At 41.5% G+C, this 17,559-nt stretch overlaps 1 protein-coding gene across 2 annotated transcripts in view; it reads left to right on the top strand.

The window, feature by feature from the left end:
* Positions 1-630: 630 nt before the first annotated feature.
* The window catches only part of SLC26A5 (solute carrier family 26 member 5), a 31,040-nt gene continuing 14,111 nt past the window's right edge, over positions 631-17,559 (top strand). Inside the window, exons 1-8 of one of the 2 annotated variants that reach the window (XM_086696878.1) lie at positions 631-699; positions 1,108-1,312; positions 3,059-3,198; positions 9,490-9,600; positions 10,685-10,851; positions 11,405-11,569; positions 13,502-13,654; positions 14,982-15,064. In XM_086696878.1, the coding sequence (XP_086553004.1) occupies positions 1,161-1,312; positions 3,059-3,198; positions 9,490-9,600; positions 10,685-10,851; positions 11,405-11,569; positions 13,502-13,654; positions 14,982-15,064 (971 nt within the window). In that variant the 5' untranslated portion in view covers positions 631-699; positions 1,108-1,160. Of the gene's footprint in view, positions 700-1,060; positions 1,313-3,058; positions 3,199-9,489; positions 9,601-10,684; positions 10,852-11,404; positions 11,570-13,501; positions 13,655-14,981; positions 15,065-17,559 lie in introns of those variants that run through there. The other variant, XM_025929688.2, reaches the window with a different exon arrangement.

The raw sequence follows: 17,559 nt of genomic DNA, 5'->3' as shown, positions 1-17,559 counted from the left end.
AGCCACCCAGGCGCCTCGCTTTATACTTCTTAAAATTTTGTTTATATTATTGTACCCCTGAGGTATCTATCTGTGCCTTGCATTTTTATTGAAAATTAAGTTTTTGAGATTTATTGATGATGACACAAATAGATTTCACTTTTTTTTTTTAACGTTTATTTATTTTTGAGACAGAGAGAGACAGAGCATGAACAGGGGAGGGGCAGAGAGAGAGGGAGACACAGAATCTGAAACAGGCTCCAGGCTCTGAGCTGTCAACACAGAGCCCGACGCGGGGCTCGAACTCACGGACCGTGAGATCGTGACCTGAGCCGAAGTTGGACGCTTAACCGACCAAGCCACCCAGGCGCCCCTAGATTTCACTTTTTAAAACTGCTTTATAGCATTGAATATATGACTATACCAAAATTTATTTTTTACTGCATACCGGTAGACATTTGCATTTTTTTCCAATTTTTCAATATCATAAAGCTGCAGTGGACATCCTTGCACACGTTTCCATGCACACAAATATATTGGGTTTTTTATATATATATAAATCAACCATCGTAATTGTCTCACACATGACAACATAATCATGTGTGAGTATTATACCATTGCACTGATGTTTTGAACTTGTAACTTTTCACAGGAATTTCCCTCATGGAGATGTATAAGCTTCAGTTCTGAAGCATAGGATAATTTAAGGAGTAATCAAATGTGAGTACAGAATTGGAGAGGAAAATAATATGCCTTCAAGAAACTTGGGTTCAATTTAAGGACTGATCTTGCCCCTTTTTCTGTTTCCTTGACATGTAAATGTGTCACTATCCCCCTCATATGGGCTGAGAGCCAACTGAAGTATTTAGCCACTGAATTTAATGCGAGCTTTTGCTAGAAGTACACACATTACCAGTTATTGCCTTGGGAGGAAATAAGTCTCATATGTTTTCATAGTGATTTTAACTTCATTTATTTGCGGTTGCTAGGTACTCATCCATGTGTTAGGTGCTCTGGGTTGTCCAAAGATGAAGTCGTCAGAAGAATTTACAATCCCACGAGGAAGAGATGCTTAGGAACACAATCAGTAGGATTGTGGCATCTGAAATAGACTATTTTCTCCTTTAGGGACACTCAGGAAATGCTTGTCTCCTGCTGTTGATGAATAATTTCAGAGTACTATGGATCATGCTGAAGAAAATGAAATCCTTGCAGCAAGCCAGAAGTACTATGTGGAAAGGCCTATCTTCAGCCATCTGGTCCTCCAGGAAAGACTTCACAAGAAGGACAAGATTTCAGATTCCATCGGGGATAAGCTGAAACAGGCATTCACGTATGTTGTGTTTTAACTTTTTCCTTTATTCTGTCATTATGAGAGAAGCAAGGTCAAATGTATAAAGAAAATCTGGTGCAGTGGAGAAAAAACAAAAAGTGAGCACTCAGGATTTGCAGAACTGTCCACATGGTTCATTCAGGGATAGTATTTGATTGAACCCGGGCTTCATTATGTATTTCACCCTATTTGTTAAATTCTGATTATGCTTGCATCTGTTTAATGGTTTATTTAAACACCCGGCTTTCCCATACTCCAGCACCTTCCACACATCCGCCTTTTGCCTTCGTTTCTCAGGAATGTTCCAGACTCTCTTTTTTTCCACTCTGATTTCTCCATTTGGCAACATCCTGAATCTAAGTCCCAACCTAGGCTGTCAAAGACAGCATCCTATGACTCTTTGTTTTGGAGACGCTTTCACAGCCATGTTGCAGGCCTGGGAACAGTAATACATGTGTGCCTGACATGTGTGCCTCTCAATAGCTCCCAAGCTTCAAAACCAAACCATTCTAGACCCTTGGGACCACACCTCTGTGCTCTGTGTTCATGTTAGCTTCACAGAGACCCTCCGCTCTAAGTATGACCATCAGGAGAGGTTTAAAATGTATACCCTGGAGTCAGACTCTCCAAGTTTTAATCCTAGTCCCAACCACCTACCAGCTGTGTGCTTCAGTTTCCTGCTCTGTAAAATGGGGATAATAATAGGACTTACATTAGAGTTACTGGGGATTAAAATCCATTAAGATATGTGAAGTGCAAGGCACGTGGCAAGCAGTATATAAGCATAGCTATTGTTAATACCTTAATGTTCTAAACAAAGAGTGTGGCATCTAATCTGTTTCACTCAAACTCATGACTCTTGCCACAGTTGCCCCACATTTGCTTCCAGTATCTTCCTAAACCTAATAATCAGATGCTTTGACCACTAAAGACATTATTATATAAAGTACCGTGCGTGCTGTAAGAGTACATTGTCCTTTGAATGGAATAAATTGCTTCCTTGTCACCAGGAGGACTTGGGGCTGCCAGAGTGAGGGAACTCATCTGTCCATGCTCTTATTCAGTGATGTCTTTGATGATGGACATAGAGTGGGAAAAGGGCTGACCGTGGCCCAGAGCATATTCATGTATCAAAATTAATTGAACTACATAGGGACTAAATGCAAAGCCTTTGTTTTATCCACCTAATCAAGACAACCAGACACAGAATCCACTACTATACTCCAGTGACAAATGGTGTTTTGAGTTTTCCTAATCAAGATACTAAAGCACTTCAAATACATATTCATAAAGCTCATAACACATAAATGTCCTTCATTTTATAAGGAAGGGGGGAACTAAATGGGTGGGCCTGCTGGTCAATGGCTCCACCTTCAAAAATTGACCGAAGCAGTAAGTAATTCCCCTACTTTGATTTACACCAACACAGAAAGTACATTTAGGATGTCATCTATTAAAATAATAGCTTCCAGGGTATCCCCATTATTTCAAAACTAAGTTTTTCTTATTTCTCATGGTAAGTTGTAGAGCATTATCATGGAGCCAATTCAGATGTTTCCATTAAAAAAAAAAAAAAAAAGGTTGCAAGAAGCTCTTGTTGTTTCTGATCTCCCCCAAGTGGCAAGGTCGTTCTTAGCACCAAATGTGAATTTGTCCTTATTGCGCCAGAATATGAGGAAGGGAAGACACCGTGGTGTGAATTTGGTGGAAATGTTCGTCTTTTTTTTTTTTTTTTGGTCCTCCCAGATGTACTCCTAAGAAGATACGAAATATCATTTATATGTTCCTGCCCATAACTAAGTGGTTGCCCGCGTACAAATTCAAAGAGTATGTGTTGGGTGACTTGGTCTCAGGCATAAGCACAGGGGTACTTCAGCTTCCTCAAGGTCAGTAGGTATATTTATTTCTTTTTGTTGTTTCCCTTGCTGTTATCTCTTCAAACAATTGTTGACCCGTTTTCTGTTTAATTTCATTATGATTGCAAATTCATACTTTTATCATATCATTCTAAAGGAATTTCTCGGGGGCACCTGGATGGCTCAGTCAGTTGAGTGTCCAGCTTCACCTCGGGTCATGGTCTCACAGTTTGTGTTAGGCCCCGCGTATCGCTGTCACCGCTATCAGTGCAAAGCCCACTTTGGATCCTCTGTACTCCTTTCTCGCTGTCCCTCCCCACCGCTCATGGTCTCTTTCTCTCAGAAAGGAATAAACATTAAAAACAATAATAAAATAAAGGATTTTTTCAGAAATAATTAACCCTTTAAAAGCCCAGAGATAGTAGTTATTACATAGAGAATGTAGTGATACTACTTTGCAGATCAGGACCTTTCGGAACTGACTGCACATGGCCTACTTCTTGCTAGGTTAATCAGTTATTCATTGAACACGTTGTTGGGGTTTTCTTTTTTAAGGTTCTTGACCTATAAATCCATATTCTAATTACAAGGGACTGGGATAGACTGAGTTCCTCTACATTTGTGTGATTTTATACGTGATATAAGAATTTCAGAAAATGCTCATTTATTCATCTATTCACATGTTTATCAAGCATCTGCCTGACCCTCCTTTTCCTTATGAACTAACCATTTGATCAGGCAGAAAGACATCAAACACATAAAAGCACATAAAAATTTGGGGGGTGCTTGAGTGGCTCAGTCATTTGAGTGTCCGACTTTTAATTTCGGCTCAGGTCATGATCCCAGGGTCATGGGATCGAGCCCTGCATCAGCATGGAGCCTGCTTAGGATTTTCTCTCTCTCCCTTTGCCCCTCTCCCTGCTCGTGTTCTTTCTGTCTCTAAAATTAAAATTAAAAAAAAATTAAAAGCGCATATTATTTTTTAATTACAAATGATGTTAAACACTCTGAAGGAAAATACAGAGTGCTGGAAGAGAATAATAGGGGAACCTAACTTGAGTAGCTAAATCACAAAAAGTTCTTTAAGAGAGAGAGAGTTGAGCTGGGTCCTGAAGGATACTTGGGAGGCAGGTAAAGAATGAGAGGAAGTGCATTTGAGGCAGAAGGGATAGTATGTGTGAAGACATTTAGGAAAAGAATGGAGTATTTGAAGAAGCAACTGAAAACCAGCTTGCTAGGGGTGTGGTGGGCTAGGGGACGGTGGCCAGCGAGGTGAGCAGCGGCAGATCTACAGATCCTTGTTGGCCACTTTTTGGATTTCACTCTGAGGGCACTGAAAGCTATCACCATGCTTTCACTTGGGGTTTCTTTCTAAGAGATCACTGAGACTGCTTTGGGGGGGGTGGATTTGGTTGGTGAGAGGAGCATCAGAAGGAAAGTAGGGAGACCAATAGAGGTGATAGTGACTCATTGTAGGCAAAAGGTGATAAAGGCTTGAACAGCTTCTAGGTCAGTTGCCAAGAATCTATTCCCTTCTTCAGTTTCACAAAAATTAATTAGCAAATGATCAACTGGTCAAAAGAAAAAAAATCACTTCCCCTAATGATCATTCAGCTGAATTTTTAATTTTCCAAGTGATTGGTTTACCAAATCTTTTAAGCAAAAGCCTTAAACCAGTTTTAGGACATTTTTTCTCATCCATTTTGGCACCAGCACCCCAAAGACAGAGAAGGGGACGGGTTCAAAGGCAGAGGTGGGAGCAGGGAGGGGAACATCCAGGGGCTCAGCAGCATTTTAAACAAGTGAAACTGACCTTTGGTCAATTTGGACAGATAAGGCCACAGGAAGTGATGCAATGAACCCATGTAAACTAACACTTTGGAGAAATCCTCAGGATTGTGCCAGAAATTTATCTTTGACCTCTTACCCTTCTTCCATTTTGATCTAGGGTGGTGGCTATAAAAATGGAAAGAATTATAAATATATGTGCTATATTTTGTGGTAAAATTCAGCCAGATGGGCTGTTGGATTATTTGGGGGAGAATAGGGAAACAAGGCATGTCAAGAATTACTCTAAGGTTTCTGGGCTGAAGAGTTAGATTGGATGTGAGGACAGTGAGGAAGAAGGATGGTCAAGAATGTCTGAGATTTCTGGTTCCAGCATCTGAGGGCTGGAGGTGCCAATTGCAGACATAATAAAGGCTGCAGGAGGAATGGATTTGAAGGGTGAGTTTGAACATGTTAAATTTGAAACACTTGGGAGATAGAGACATGGACAGTGCATGTTAATATTTAAAATACGGGCTCAAAAGAGAGGTGTGGGCTCAGATGTCAGTCTGGGGATCTTTGACATATGGGGAACATTTAAACCATGGCAGTAGACAAGGCCACCCAAGAAGAGAATGTGGAACAAAAGAGGAGGGAGCCAAGATCAAGTTTTGTCCAATATTGAAAACCAAATAAAGAAGGAGGAACCAGCAAAAGAGACTGAAAAAGCATCTGGAAAGGAGAAAGGAGAACCAGGAGACTGTGGTATTGCAGAAAGGAAGAAATAATTTCAAAACAAGGAATTATCCAGTAGGTCAAACACTAAGAGGTGTAAGTCATCCCACAAACAACTTTGTATGGAAAAGATATTTTTCTGCCCATCACTAGTCAATGAAGATGGATAAATATGAAAAACAAAATGTAGCACAGATAGAAATCCAAGAGATACTAAGTTAATTGCTTGTGGTTGATACATTATTAGTAAAAGGATTTTGTTAAGCATTGAATTAATTGATTCATTTATTTATCTCTAATTTATTTAAAGTCCCTCTGGGAGCGCCCAGATGGCTCAGTCAGTTAAGCATCTGACTGTAGAGCTGGGCTCAGGTCATGATTTCGTGGTTCCTGAGATCGAGCCCCATGATGGACTCTGTGCTGACAGATTGGGATTTTGTCTCTCCCTCCCCCTCCCTCCTTCCCTCCCTCCCTCTCTCTCTCTCCCTCTCTCCCTCACTCCCTCCCTCCCTCCCTCCTTCCCTCCTTCCCTCCCTCCCTCTCTCTCTCTCTCTCTCCCTCTCTCTCAAAATGAATAAACATTAAATAAATAAAGTCCCTCTAAAACGATTGTAAAGGAGAGGGAAATGGTGTAAACTAGCAAGGACAAAGAAAATGGGAGAGGAGACACTGTGGAGCAGGAAAAAAAAGATGGCTAGTGATGGACAAGGGACAACGGAATTATCAGTGGAAGAAGCTGGTATTTCGGTGTGTGCCTTGTAGAACGTTGGGAAATTGGCAGCGCTGAGTATTGTCTAAGGTGAGAGGCAGATGGCTAGAAGCAAGAGGATGGGTTGAAAGTCTGTATAATAATTAGCAGACACATAGAGACCCAGGTGCCCACACCGGCACCATGCTGTGGTTGGAAGGGTGAAAACCATGAAAGATGGTCAGGGGGAATTAAGTCTACACACTGAGCTGTGCGCTAGTGAGGGCTCTTCCTTGCCCTGTGCACCTCAGAAGAGCCTCCAAGATCTTGCAGCCCAAAGTAAATGATGAGCTGCCCCCAGAGATAGTGACAATTGGGCATTCCCCAACCAAGATGCCTATGGTTCATCCAATGGCACAGTAAAGCCCATCAATAAATGAACTGGCCAATGCACATGAGGCTTCAAGGAAGAAAACAAACAGAAAGAAGACCATTGGGTACATAATTAGTGGAGAAGGCAAAATAAAACATTTGTTCTGTAATATCCTCAGCAAGGTGTAAAAACAGATCGAATCCATGAGATAAGAACAGGATGTGATTTTAGAAAGGGTCTTCAGAGAACAACAAAGAGCTCATAGAAATTAACAACATAACTAGAATAAAATAGTCAAGAGCTGGAAGTTAGAGGAAATCTCCTGGAAATAGAAGTAAACTATGAATACGTGAGCAGTAAGAAAGACAAGAACACCAGGGGATCAGGCCTGGTATTCCATCATCTACTGGCAGTTCCAGAAAGAAGAAGTTAAACATAAGAGACTATCAAAGAGTATTTTCAAAGTTGAAGTACATGAGTTTTCTGACTGAGAGAAACCACCCAGTACCCAGCAGAATAAATAAAAAATAAAATTAGACACACCATAATAAAATATCAGAAGACTGGAATAAATAGAAGATCTCAAAACTTTTTAAAAAGGAAAAAAATTCACATAATAGTGATATAACAAAGAGGCTGAAAAAACAGAACAGAAAGCCTACAGTTTACATCTGAAGCTGATAAATGAAGAATAACATGGAGTGCCTGGGTGGCTCAGTCGCGCGTCCAACTCTTGGTTTCGGCTCAGGTCATGATCCCAGAGTTGTGGGATCAAGCCCCACATTGGGCTTCATGCTGAGCGTGGAGCCTGCTTGGGACTCTGTTTCTTCTCCCTCTGCCCCTCCCTCTCTCACTGTTGCTCTTTCTAAAATTAAAACCACAGGGGCGCCTGGGTGGCGCAGTCGGTTAAGCGTCCGACTTCAGCCAGGTCACGATCTCGCGGTCTGTGAGTTCAAGCCCCGCGTCACGCTCTGGGCTGATGGCTCAGAGCCTGGAGCCTGTTTCCGATTCTGTGTCTCCCTCTCTCTCTGCCCCTCCCCCGTTCATGCTCTGTCTCTCTCTGTCCCAAAGAAAATAAATAAACGTCGAAAAAAAAATTTTTTTTAAATAAATAAATAAAACAAACCACAACAATGCCAACACATGATTTACAGTAAGGTTTCTCAACCCCGCACCATACTGGTAGCAGCCCCCCACCCTCAGTCAGTCATGATAATAAAAAAAAATGTCTCCTGACATTGCCAGATGTCCCTTGGGGGGAAAATCCTCTCAGTTAAGACCTGCTGATTTAGAGAGATGAGATTAATGGTAGAAAAACAGCTTGGGGCACCTGGGTGGCTCAGGCAGTTAAGCGTCCAACTTTGGCTCAGGTCATCATCTCGTGGTTCGTGAATTCAAGCCCCATGCTGGGCTCTATGCTGACAGCTCAGAGCCTGGAACCTACTTTAGATTCTGTGTGTGCCTCTCTCTGCCCCTCCACCACTCACACTCTGTCTCTCTCTTTCAAAAATAAATGTTTAAAAAAAAAGAAAGGCAAAAAGAAAAACAGCTAAGCAACTTGGAAGCGAGTACCTCTGGGTAGCAGAACCTGGAGGCAAGACAGAAGAGACTCGACTTTTCTTCAGAGCCATTTAGTACTGCTTGGGTTTTTAAACTATGGACATGTGTTCTTTTGAAATAAAAATTAGAACACAGAAATTTGGTTTTTTAAAAAAGACAACATTAAAATGACCATATTGTTACATGTGGAGGAGGGATGCTTCCCCAACTCGTCTCTTGCTAAAATTTTTTCTCCACAACATGACAATGCATAAAGTGAATTTTCTAGTTGTCCAGGATGTTTGGGTAAGGTCCCTGAGCTGAGAACAAAGGGTGTTTATTGTCTCCACATTCTGAATACCAGACCATCTATGCCAAACTGTGAGTGAATGACACCAAACTGTCTCTTTAGTGCGTCACTTCAATAGGATATATGAGGGGACCAGGTATTATGATAATCTGTTTGGAATGAGAATTTTCTAGGGAGAGGTGAAAGCACTATCTGTTTCTCCTCCACTGAAAGTCGAGGAAGGAGGGACTGCAAGAGAACCACTCAGAGCACGGGACACATGTCCCCTCGAGTTTTGGGGGGTTGTTGCTAATTATTGCAAGAAAACAAAATCTACAGGTAAAGGCATAAACCTCCCATGTAGGCAGCATGGAGAACCGGTGGTCATGGCCTGCACTTCCAAAGTTTCTTGGGGTACAGGTGTCAGGCCTTCCCATTGGATAAGTGGGTGCCCCGGAAGGTCACCTGGCTTGGCTCATTTGGAAGGTACCTGCCCGAGACGACTGCCTACAGAGGAGCATATGGCAGCAGAGAGAACCTGGAAAAGGTGTAAGAACTGGAAGCTGGGAGTTCCTTATTGAAAAGGGATTCCCCCCCCCCCCCAGAAAACACAAAAACACCCCATTAGAGAAGCAGCCAGCATTTGGCCATCAACACAGATTATAGCTATACCGGTCAAGTAAGACTATCTGCCCTCATCTGGATTGGGAAAGAACAAAACAGAAAAGATCCACCCCCTGCCAAAGAGATGACGAGGAAAATTGTCTCAGCCCAGGAGGAGGATTGGGATGGAATGATGGACAGGTGAAGACACATCTGCTTAAGTTAACATGGCTTTCACCTCTTCATCATACACAACGGAGAGAAAAGTGCCTATAGCCCTCTGATTTCTAATGATCTCTCCATTTCTGTTTGGTTTTAATCCCACAGGGTTAGCCTTTGCAATGCTGGCTGCCGTGCCTCCGGTGTTTGGCCTGTACTCTTCATTTTATCCTGTTATCATGTATTGTTTTTTTGGAACCTCCAGACATGTATCCATAGGTAAGAGCTTAGCGTTGCTATTTTAGTACCGTTCTGTTTGGATCTCCGAGCTCTGCAGTGTGCCAAAGAAATAGTGTGTTTGTTACCAGAACCTCTGCTTAATAATAACTTTTGTTACTGCATACTGCCTTAGAAGAATACACTGCCCCCCCCCTCCAGATTTCTAGAACTAATAGCTTTCTTACGATCTTGGCGTAAAGGAAAAAGGCAATTTTCTTGTGTAAAAAGAGCAAATTGTTGAAATTTGTGAGATCTTTAGCTCATAATACAATTTGCTTGTATCTGATTTTTCTTTTTGTTTATTAGTGGCATTGCATGTTCCCAATTTCTATGCACATATTGCATTTTCATCCTATTTTAGGCTCTGGATTGTACATGATTTTTCCCAGTATATTTAGGATAAGATTTATACAGATTTTGTTAAGTGTTGTTGCTGCATGAGGCTGCCACCAGCAACACATACACGATGTTTTCAGTGGCTGGTGCCAGGTAAAAAATAGCCCCCACACCACCCCGAATTTAGCAGCTTAAAATACTGGTTTCATTATCTTGCACGGTTCCCATAAGTCAAGACTTGGGAAGTGCTCATCTGGGCAGTTCTGGCTCAGAGTCTGTGGTGCAGATTCAGAGCGGAAGCTTCTCTCCATGTGGTTTCCTAATTGAGCTCTCGCACACTCAGGGCCCCAGCACGCGCAACTATTACAGCCGTCAGCTGCATCACTGCATCACCGCATGTTCCCTGGCCTCAGAAGCCACACAGTATCATTTGGCCGCATTCTTTTCGCAACTAGCATGTCACAAGTCCATCCAGATTCAAGGAGAGAGGAATTAGCCTACCTCTTAATGGGCAAATGTCCAGGTTCTAGAAGAGTCCATGGGATGGAAGATATCATCGTGGTCATGTTTAGAGAATACGATCTGTACATACACAGCTTACTCATAAACCAGGAGCAGAGGCTTAAGGAGAGCAGGGCAGTTTTATGTCAGTGATGAGTTAGTGACCTCACCTGTGTCTCCTTGCGTACCGGCCACAGCCATGTGAGATATGCTCAGCATGATTTCTCTAATGCTTCATCATTTTCAGGTCCATTCGCTGTTATTAGCCTGATGATTGGTGGTGTGGCTGTTCGATTAGTACCAGATGATATAGTTATTCCAGGAGGGGTAAATGCAACCAATGGTACGGAAGCAAGAGATGCCTTGAGAGTGAAAGTCGCCATGTCCGTGACCTTACTTTCAGGAATCATCCAGGTAGTATTCACTGATAGAGAAATGGGCTGTCATTTGTTCATTTGATAGATACCTTTTGAGCCCTTGTGGCTGGTCTACGTGGTGGGCAAGGTCAGCCAGCCAAGGTCCTGAGATCAGGGTTCCAAGCGTTCAGGAACACCACTCCCCTGCATGCCTTCCTTAAGGTGGTATATATTAGGAACTAGCAAGCTTCAGTTGCATACTTTAAAGATTCCAAAAAGCAAGAAAAGTTTAAAGCAGGACTGATTAGTAATTAGTAATCTCTTATATGCTTGAAAGGAGCAGGAGGTGACCTTGACCAAACATGCCGCCAGTTCTGAAGAGCAGGGAAAATATGAGTGTGCCCTCTGCTCTATGGGGCTGCAAGCCACTGCAAACCTTCCCTTGTTTTCTGCATAACCACTGATTTGCGAACCACTTAACTGCTACAGATGCAAGGTTGCAGTGTTAGAAAATGGTCCAGAAAGAACTTGTGTATGTTTTCTGTTGGTTTTAACTTCCTGATCTATCACATGATTTATTTGTTTCTTTGTCATTAAAAAAAAAAAAAAAGTTTTGCCTAGGTGTCTGTAGGTTTGGATTTGTGGCCATATATCTTACGGAGCCCCTGGTCCGTGGGTTTACCACCGCGGCTGCTGTGCACGTCTTCACCTCCATGTTAAAATACCTGTTTGGAGTTAAAACAAAGCGGTACAGTGGGATCTTTTCAGTGGTGTATGTAAGTAACCTACTTCCTGACTTACTGCTACTTCTTTTTCCCCTCTGTATTTGCCCCTTCTCTTTTGTATCTCTTTTCCTTTCAAGGCTCACTTTTCTTTTTTCCAAGAATTAAAATAAAATGGAAAAGATTTCATTATTCTAAGACTTTTCTGAGAACCCTACAAGGGGAATTAAATCTTAAAGTCCCATTTTATTAATATGTGATACCTCACAAGGAATTTTTTATTAGATCTTTACTTGGTGACTGCCCCTTCACCTTAATTAGCTGAAGAGACCGCTTTTTCCTAGAACCAAATTGTGTTGTCTTTGGGAACTAACATGATTTAAAGGCATTATGCAAGAACACATCTCTCTGAAACTGCTTACTCTATCAGGCAAAAAAAAAAAAAAAAATAAGTAAATCTATAAAAGATTTAACTAACACAATTACCCATTTAATCTAATAAAATATATGTAGACCCTTGCACCCAACTCAGAGAAAATATAAATTATTTGCAAGCACATAGGGAACAATGGTGAGAATTGATCATGTTGAAACTGATCACAAACTCTAAAAATTCAATTATTTTTTTCACACAGTGCAATATAATTAGCAACCAATAACTAAATACAGCTTTAAAACCCCCATACATTTGGGAACCAAAAATCCTGCTTCTAAATATTCCCTGAATAAGGAAGAAATTATGAAATATTTAAAACCAAATGACAGTTAAGATACTGCATATCAGAAGTTCTGAGATGCTGCTAAAGCTAGTCTTGCCCAGAAGGACCAATGGCCTTTGTGTAGGTATTTCTGTGCCTGTCAACATGCTGAGCACGGCAGTGGGTGAACAGAGATGGCCCTTGCCCTCTTAAAGCCCACAGTCCAAAGAGAAGACGGATAGTAAACCATTAATTGCATCAATATGTAATTAATTACAAATTGTGTTAAGTGTTACAAAAGTTGAATAGGGAGTCCAAGAAAGTCATTTTGAGAAAGTGACGTTTAAATTGATTCCTTGATTGATTAGGAATGGAATTAAGCTTTAAGAACATTCCCTGAATAACTAAAATCTTTGTTTCCCACAGTAGCTGATAACATGCTTCCTACTCTGAGATTTCTCTCAATGCCTCATCACAAAAGAAATAGAGCAGATAAGCACTGAGCGTGCCCTAGACATTGACAGGCAAGGTGTGGAGCCTGGACTCAGTGTAACCTACTCTCCCAGAGTCCAAGCATATTGGGGTGCTGAGGCTGCAACCCTCGGAGAAAATTAAGTGACTTTTCTAAGTCTCTGGGCTTCTTCCAAACTTCAGCACTCTCTTGCCTTTGAAGTGCACCTGATCCCTCTTTCATCTGCTAACGTGACTTCTTTCTCCCTCTTTCACCTCCAAAAGTCCTTTCTATGTATTTACCTTTGCATTATTTTGCTGATATCAACCCCTAATCCCTTCCGAATGCTCAGGACTCAGCTTAAGGGGTACTTTACTAAGTATGATAATACTACATTAAGCCAGAACCAAATCAAAAAAACACCAACTATAAGATTGTTGGAAGGGCACCTGAGTGGTTCAGGCAGTTGAGCATCCGACTCTTGATTTTGGCCTGGGTTGTGATCCCAAGGTCAGGGGATCGAGCCCTGTGTCAGGCTCCGCACTGAGCATGGAGCCTGCTTAAGATTCTCTCTTTCTCTGCCCCTCTTCCCCACTCGTGCTCTCTCTCTCTAAAAAATAAAAGCTAAATAAGATTGTTGGATAAGAATTACAACCATAAAGCTGTATGACTGGGTAAAAATGCCTCCTAATTGGTGAGAGAGAGACATTTCAGTCTGAGAACTTTTAACTAGAAATGCGCAATAAGGGGATGGCTGGTGTGAATTCGTGCACTAGTGTCTCTGTCTATTCAGGGGCCATTGCCTGATGTAAACATCCAGTGTTCGCTGTGTTACAGAGTACAGTTGCTGTGTTGCAGAATGTTAAAAACCTCAACGTGTGTTCCCTAGGCGTCGGGCTGATGGTTTTTGGTTTGCTGTTGGGTGGCAAGGAGTTTAATGAGAGATTTAAGGAGAAATTACCGGCACCTATTCCTTTAGAGTTCTTTGCGGTAAGTCAACTTGGGCCACAGGTGCCTAGCCATTTGGGTGAGGGATTGGGACAGGGGAGGAGCAAGGAAATTCTACCTTTTTTTTCTCCCAGTTCTGCCAAGAGAAGGTTAGAATTTGTCAAGGGGAACTTTTACAAATATATGGATAACAAAGAAAATCTATGAGAGTATAGACAGGGATGATTTTTAAAATACAGATGAAAGCCATCCCTAAAAATTTTAATATGAATTACCTCGGAGTGATGAGATGATGGGAGATTTTTCTTCCTCAAAATTTTTATTGTCTGCTTATTTTATAATGAACACACATAACTTTAATCACCTGAAAAAATTAAGCTGTTTCTATTTTGAAAAGAGCAAGAGACGAAGGTTCCCATACTTTCTTGGTTCCTGGCACTCCTAGGCCAAAAGAAATACTGAGCAGTTCCATTTATTAAGTAGTTAGGTCCAAACAACTTAATATGTATTTACATCTAACAACTTGGGAACTATTGTAAAAATAATGCACATGTACTGAAATACTATATATTCTATTACATTCTTAAATGACCACAGTTGTTTATTAATAATGTTACCTTACTGTTGGTTCCCTGCAGCAGCCACCACTGTGAGGGATGGCTGCCCGCCCTGGCCAGCCCTAATTCTCAACTGAATGACCCACCCAGAAGGTTCTATAGCAACAGTTCTTCAAGATGAAGAAAATTGCTTTCTGTCCTTCTTTTATTTTTCTGTTGCACTTCAGTAAGGGTTGTATTTTACACACCGATTAAATCTATGTCCTGACCATCCAGGAAGGGCTCATGCACAAAGGCACTGTGACCCTGGCTGTAACTGAGATGGGAGAAGACCACTGCGGGGGGCTGGTGGACACCTCTAACCACAGTCGGTGCTGCCGATGTGGAAACAGGGTCAGCAGAAGGATTGTGGATCCAAACATCCATTTTGTAATGACACCCTGTCAGTATACTACCCTCACATACACTTTTCAGCATCCCTAGTTCATGCCATGTTAGCCAGAAACTCCTTTCAACTACAAAAGGCAAAGCCAGCTCCTGAAACGTTTTATGGCTCTTTCTGTTCACAGTCAACTAGCCGAAGCAAAATAGAAAAGAACTCCAGACCACAAGTAAACTGTAGAGTCCATTTTAATTTTGTGGAGAAGAGCCATTAGGAGAAGTTAGAAATGCTGGAAGCTAACTATAATTCTTTTTAAACTGAAAACTGAAAGGGGGACTAGATTTTGGCTTGGCTAACAAACTGAAACTCACTTTGGCAGTGGTTGAATTTTCATCTATAAAAGACACCTTTGGATTTATGTCTGTTTTAGGTGGTGATGGGAACTGGCATTTCAGCTGGGTTTAACTTGCAAGAATCGTACAATGTGGATGTCGTCGGGACACTTCCTCTGGGGTAGGAGAACAGTTTTAAGTAACAGTGTGGTTTGAGTTATCAACAGATCTGTTATTGTTTCTAACTCTTGCTATAGTATTCTTACAATCAAAAATATCTCTTTTTTTCTACATACCAAATATCTGAAATTTTGGAGTGTTTTCCTTTGTAGTGTGTATGTGGGTTTTTTTTTTTAATCATGGTAAACACACACACATAGACACACCAGAAAATTTATCATTTTTGTCATTTTGAAGTATATAGTTTAGTACGTTAAGTATATTCACATTGTTGTGAAACAGATATCTCTATCTATATCACATTTTGTTTATTCATTCATCCAACAATGGACATGGGTGTGCAAATATGTCTTCAAGACCCTGCTTGCAGTTCTTTTGTATAAATACCCAGAGATGGGATTGCTGGATCATATGATAGTTCTGTTTTTAACTTTTTGAGGAACTTCCGTGCTATTTTCCATAGTGGTTACACCATTTTACAATCCCACAACAATGGGATGCAGTGTTTTCTTTTGTTTCCTATTATTTAGCACTTCCTGGTTTTTAAAATCTCTCCTTAGGCGGCATAGGAACTAAGAGCAAAAAGACCTAAATCTAGCCTGACACTTACTAGCTGTGTGACCTTGGGCAAGTTGCATCTCCTCTCATAGCCCTGGTCTCCTCCAGGTTAGCACAGCAATCAATGCCTGTCTTGAGGGTAACTGTGAAGCTACAGGAGCTAGTGCACATAAAACACCTGGAGCGCACCTGGAAAATATTTAAGACATGTTAACTGGAAGTTCTGTGGCTCTTTATTTCAACAAATTTTCTAGTTTCAAATGATATATGCTTTGTCATTAATATTCTTTTGTCTAACTCTATATTTAAAAATGTGTACTATTCTTGGGGCGCCTGGGTGGCTCAGTAGGTTGAGTGTCCGATTCTTTGCTTCGGCTCAGGTCATGATCTCGCAGTTCGTGAGATCAAGTCCCATATCGGGCTCTGTGCTAACTGTGCTAATCCTGCTTGGGATTCTGTCTCCCTCTCTCTATTCCTCTGCTGTTCGCTTGTTCTCTCTCTCTGTCCCTCTAAGTAAATAAATAAACACTCAAAATTTTTTTTACTATTCTCTTTATATTTGAAGACACTAGAGTAACTATGAGCTTCTCACCTCACTTGGTTCCTCTCTGACATGCTCTGGCTATCTCTGCATCTCTCTGTGTGTCTCTGTCTGTCTCTTGTACTGTCTCTTTCCCTTGCCACCTCGTTTCGAGATGAGCAGAGTCAGATGCCCAAGTGCTGGGCATTGATGAACGTGGCCTTGCCTCTGGTACCATCTAAGAATCTCCTGGGAGGCACAGGGGTAGAGGCTGCTCTTCAAGCCAGAGTTCACCCCCAACACCCAGAAGCAAGTGTTAAAGGAGGTAGCACGCAGTGCACTTCAGAACAATGGATTGCGGTCATGAACATGTCACTTATGATTCCCTGTAAAGGTATAACCCAGTAGTAACACTTGGTTTTCCATTTGGACTTATAACTTATAAAATACTTTCATACCCACCACCTCCGCTGGTGCCCACAATAACACTATTGACATATGTCCCCTCCCCATTTTATAAGGTGAGAAAGTTCACTGATTTAGCATCTGTTTATTGAGTGCCTAGTATGTGCCAGGGACACGGCCATTAAAAACAAAAGTAGCCACACAAGCAAAAAAGTGTCTGCCCTCATGGAGCTTATGTTATCCAGGGGAACAGGGGAAGGGGATACAGAGAATAAATAGTGAGAAGTGCTGTGAAGACAAGAGAGGCCAGGTAAGGGATGGGAGGGGCTCAGGTGGCTGTGTGAGGTAGGCTATCAGAGAAGGCAACATTTGAGAGACACTGGTGAGTCCTAGCCTGGACCCAGAATGCCGTCATCCAGTACTCAGTTGTTGGCCGTTTCTGTTACCTCACACCTGGGTCTCCAACATAATTAGTCATGGATAAACATTAGTCTTCGACTAGATCCAATACATAATTCTATTCAGTAACTAATCAAATAATTTGATTACATGTGAATTCTACCCAAGACATTCCTTTCCCTATTGCATTGTACCCAAATATGTTGCTTTTCCTCCATGTGTGAGAGCCATATTTTATTTATTTATTTATTTATTTATTTATTTATTTATTTACTTACTTACTTACTTACTTACTTACTTACTTATTTATTTATTTTAACATTTTATTTATTTTTGAGACAGGGAGAGACAGAGCATGAACAGGGGAGGGGCAGAAAGAAAGGGAGACACAGAATCTGAAACAGGCTCCAGGCTCTGAGCTGTCAACACAGAGCCTGACGCGGGGCTCGAACTCAAGGACCGCGAGATCATGACCTGAGCCGAAGTCGGCCACTTAACCGACTGAGCCACCCAGGCGCCCCGAGAGCCATATTTTAAAGGAAGAACAGGTTTTTACCTTTTCTAAAACTTGGCCACCCTTTCTGGAACTTTGCCCAAAACCAAGCAGAAAACAA

The sequence above is a fragment of the Puma concolor genome, chromosome A2, assembly GCF_028749965.1.
Source record: "Puma concolor isolate L17-30 chromosome A2, mPumCon1.1.hap2, whole genome shotgun sequence".
NCBI lineage: Eukaryota > Metazoa > Chordata > Mammalia > Carnivora > Felidae > Puma > Puma concolor.
This window is presented reverse-complemented; position numbering and strand designations above follow the sequence as displayed.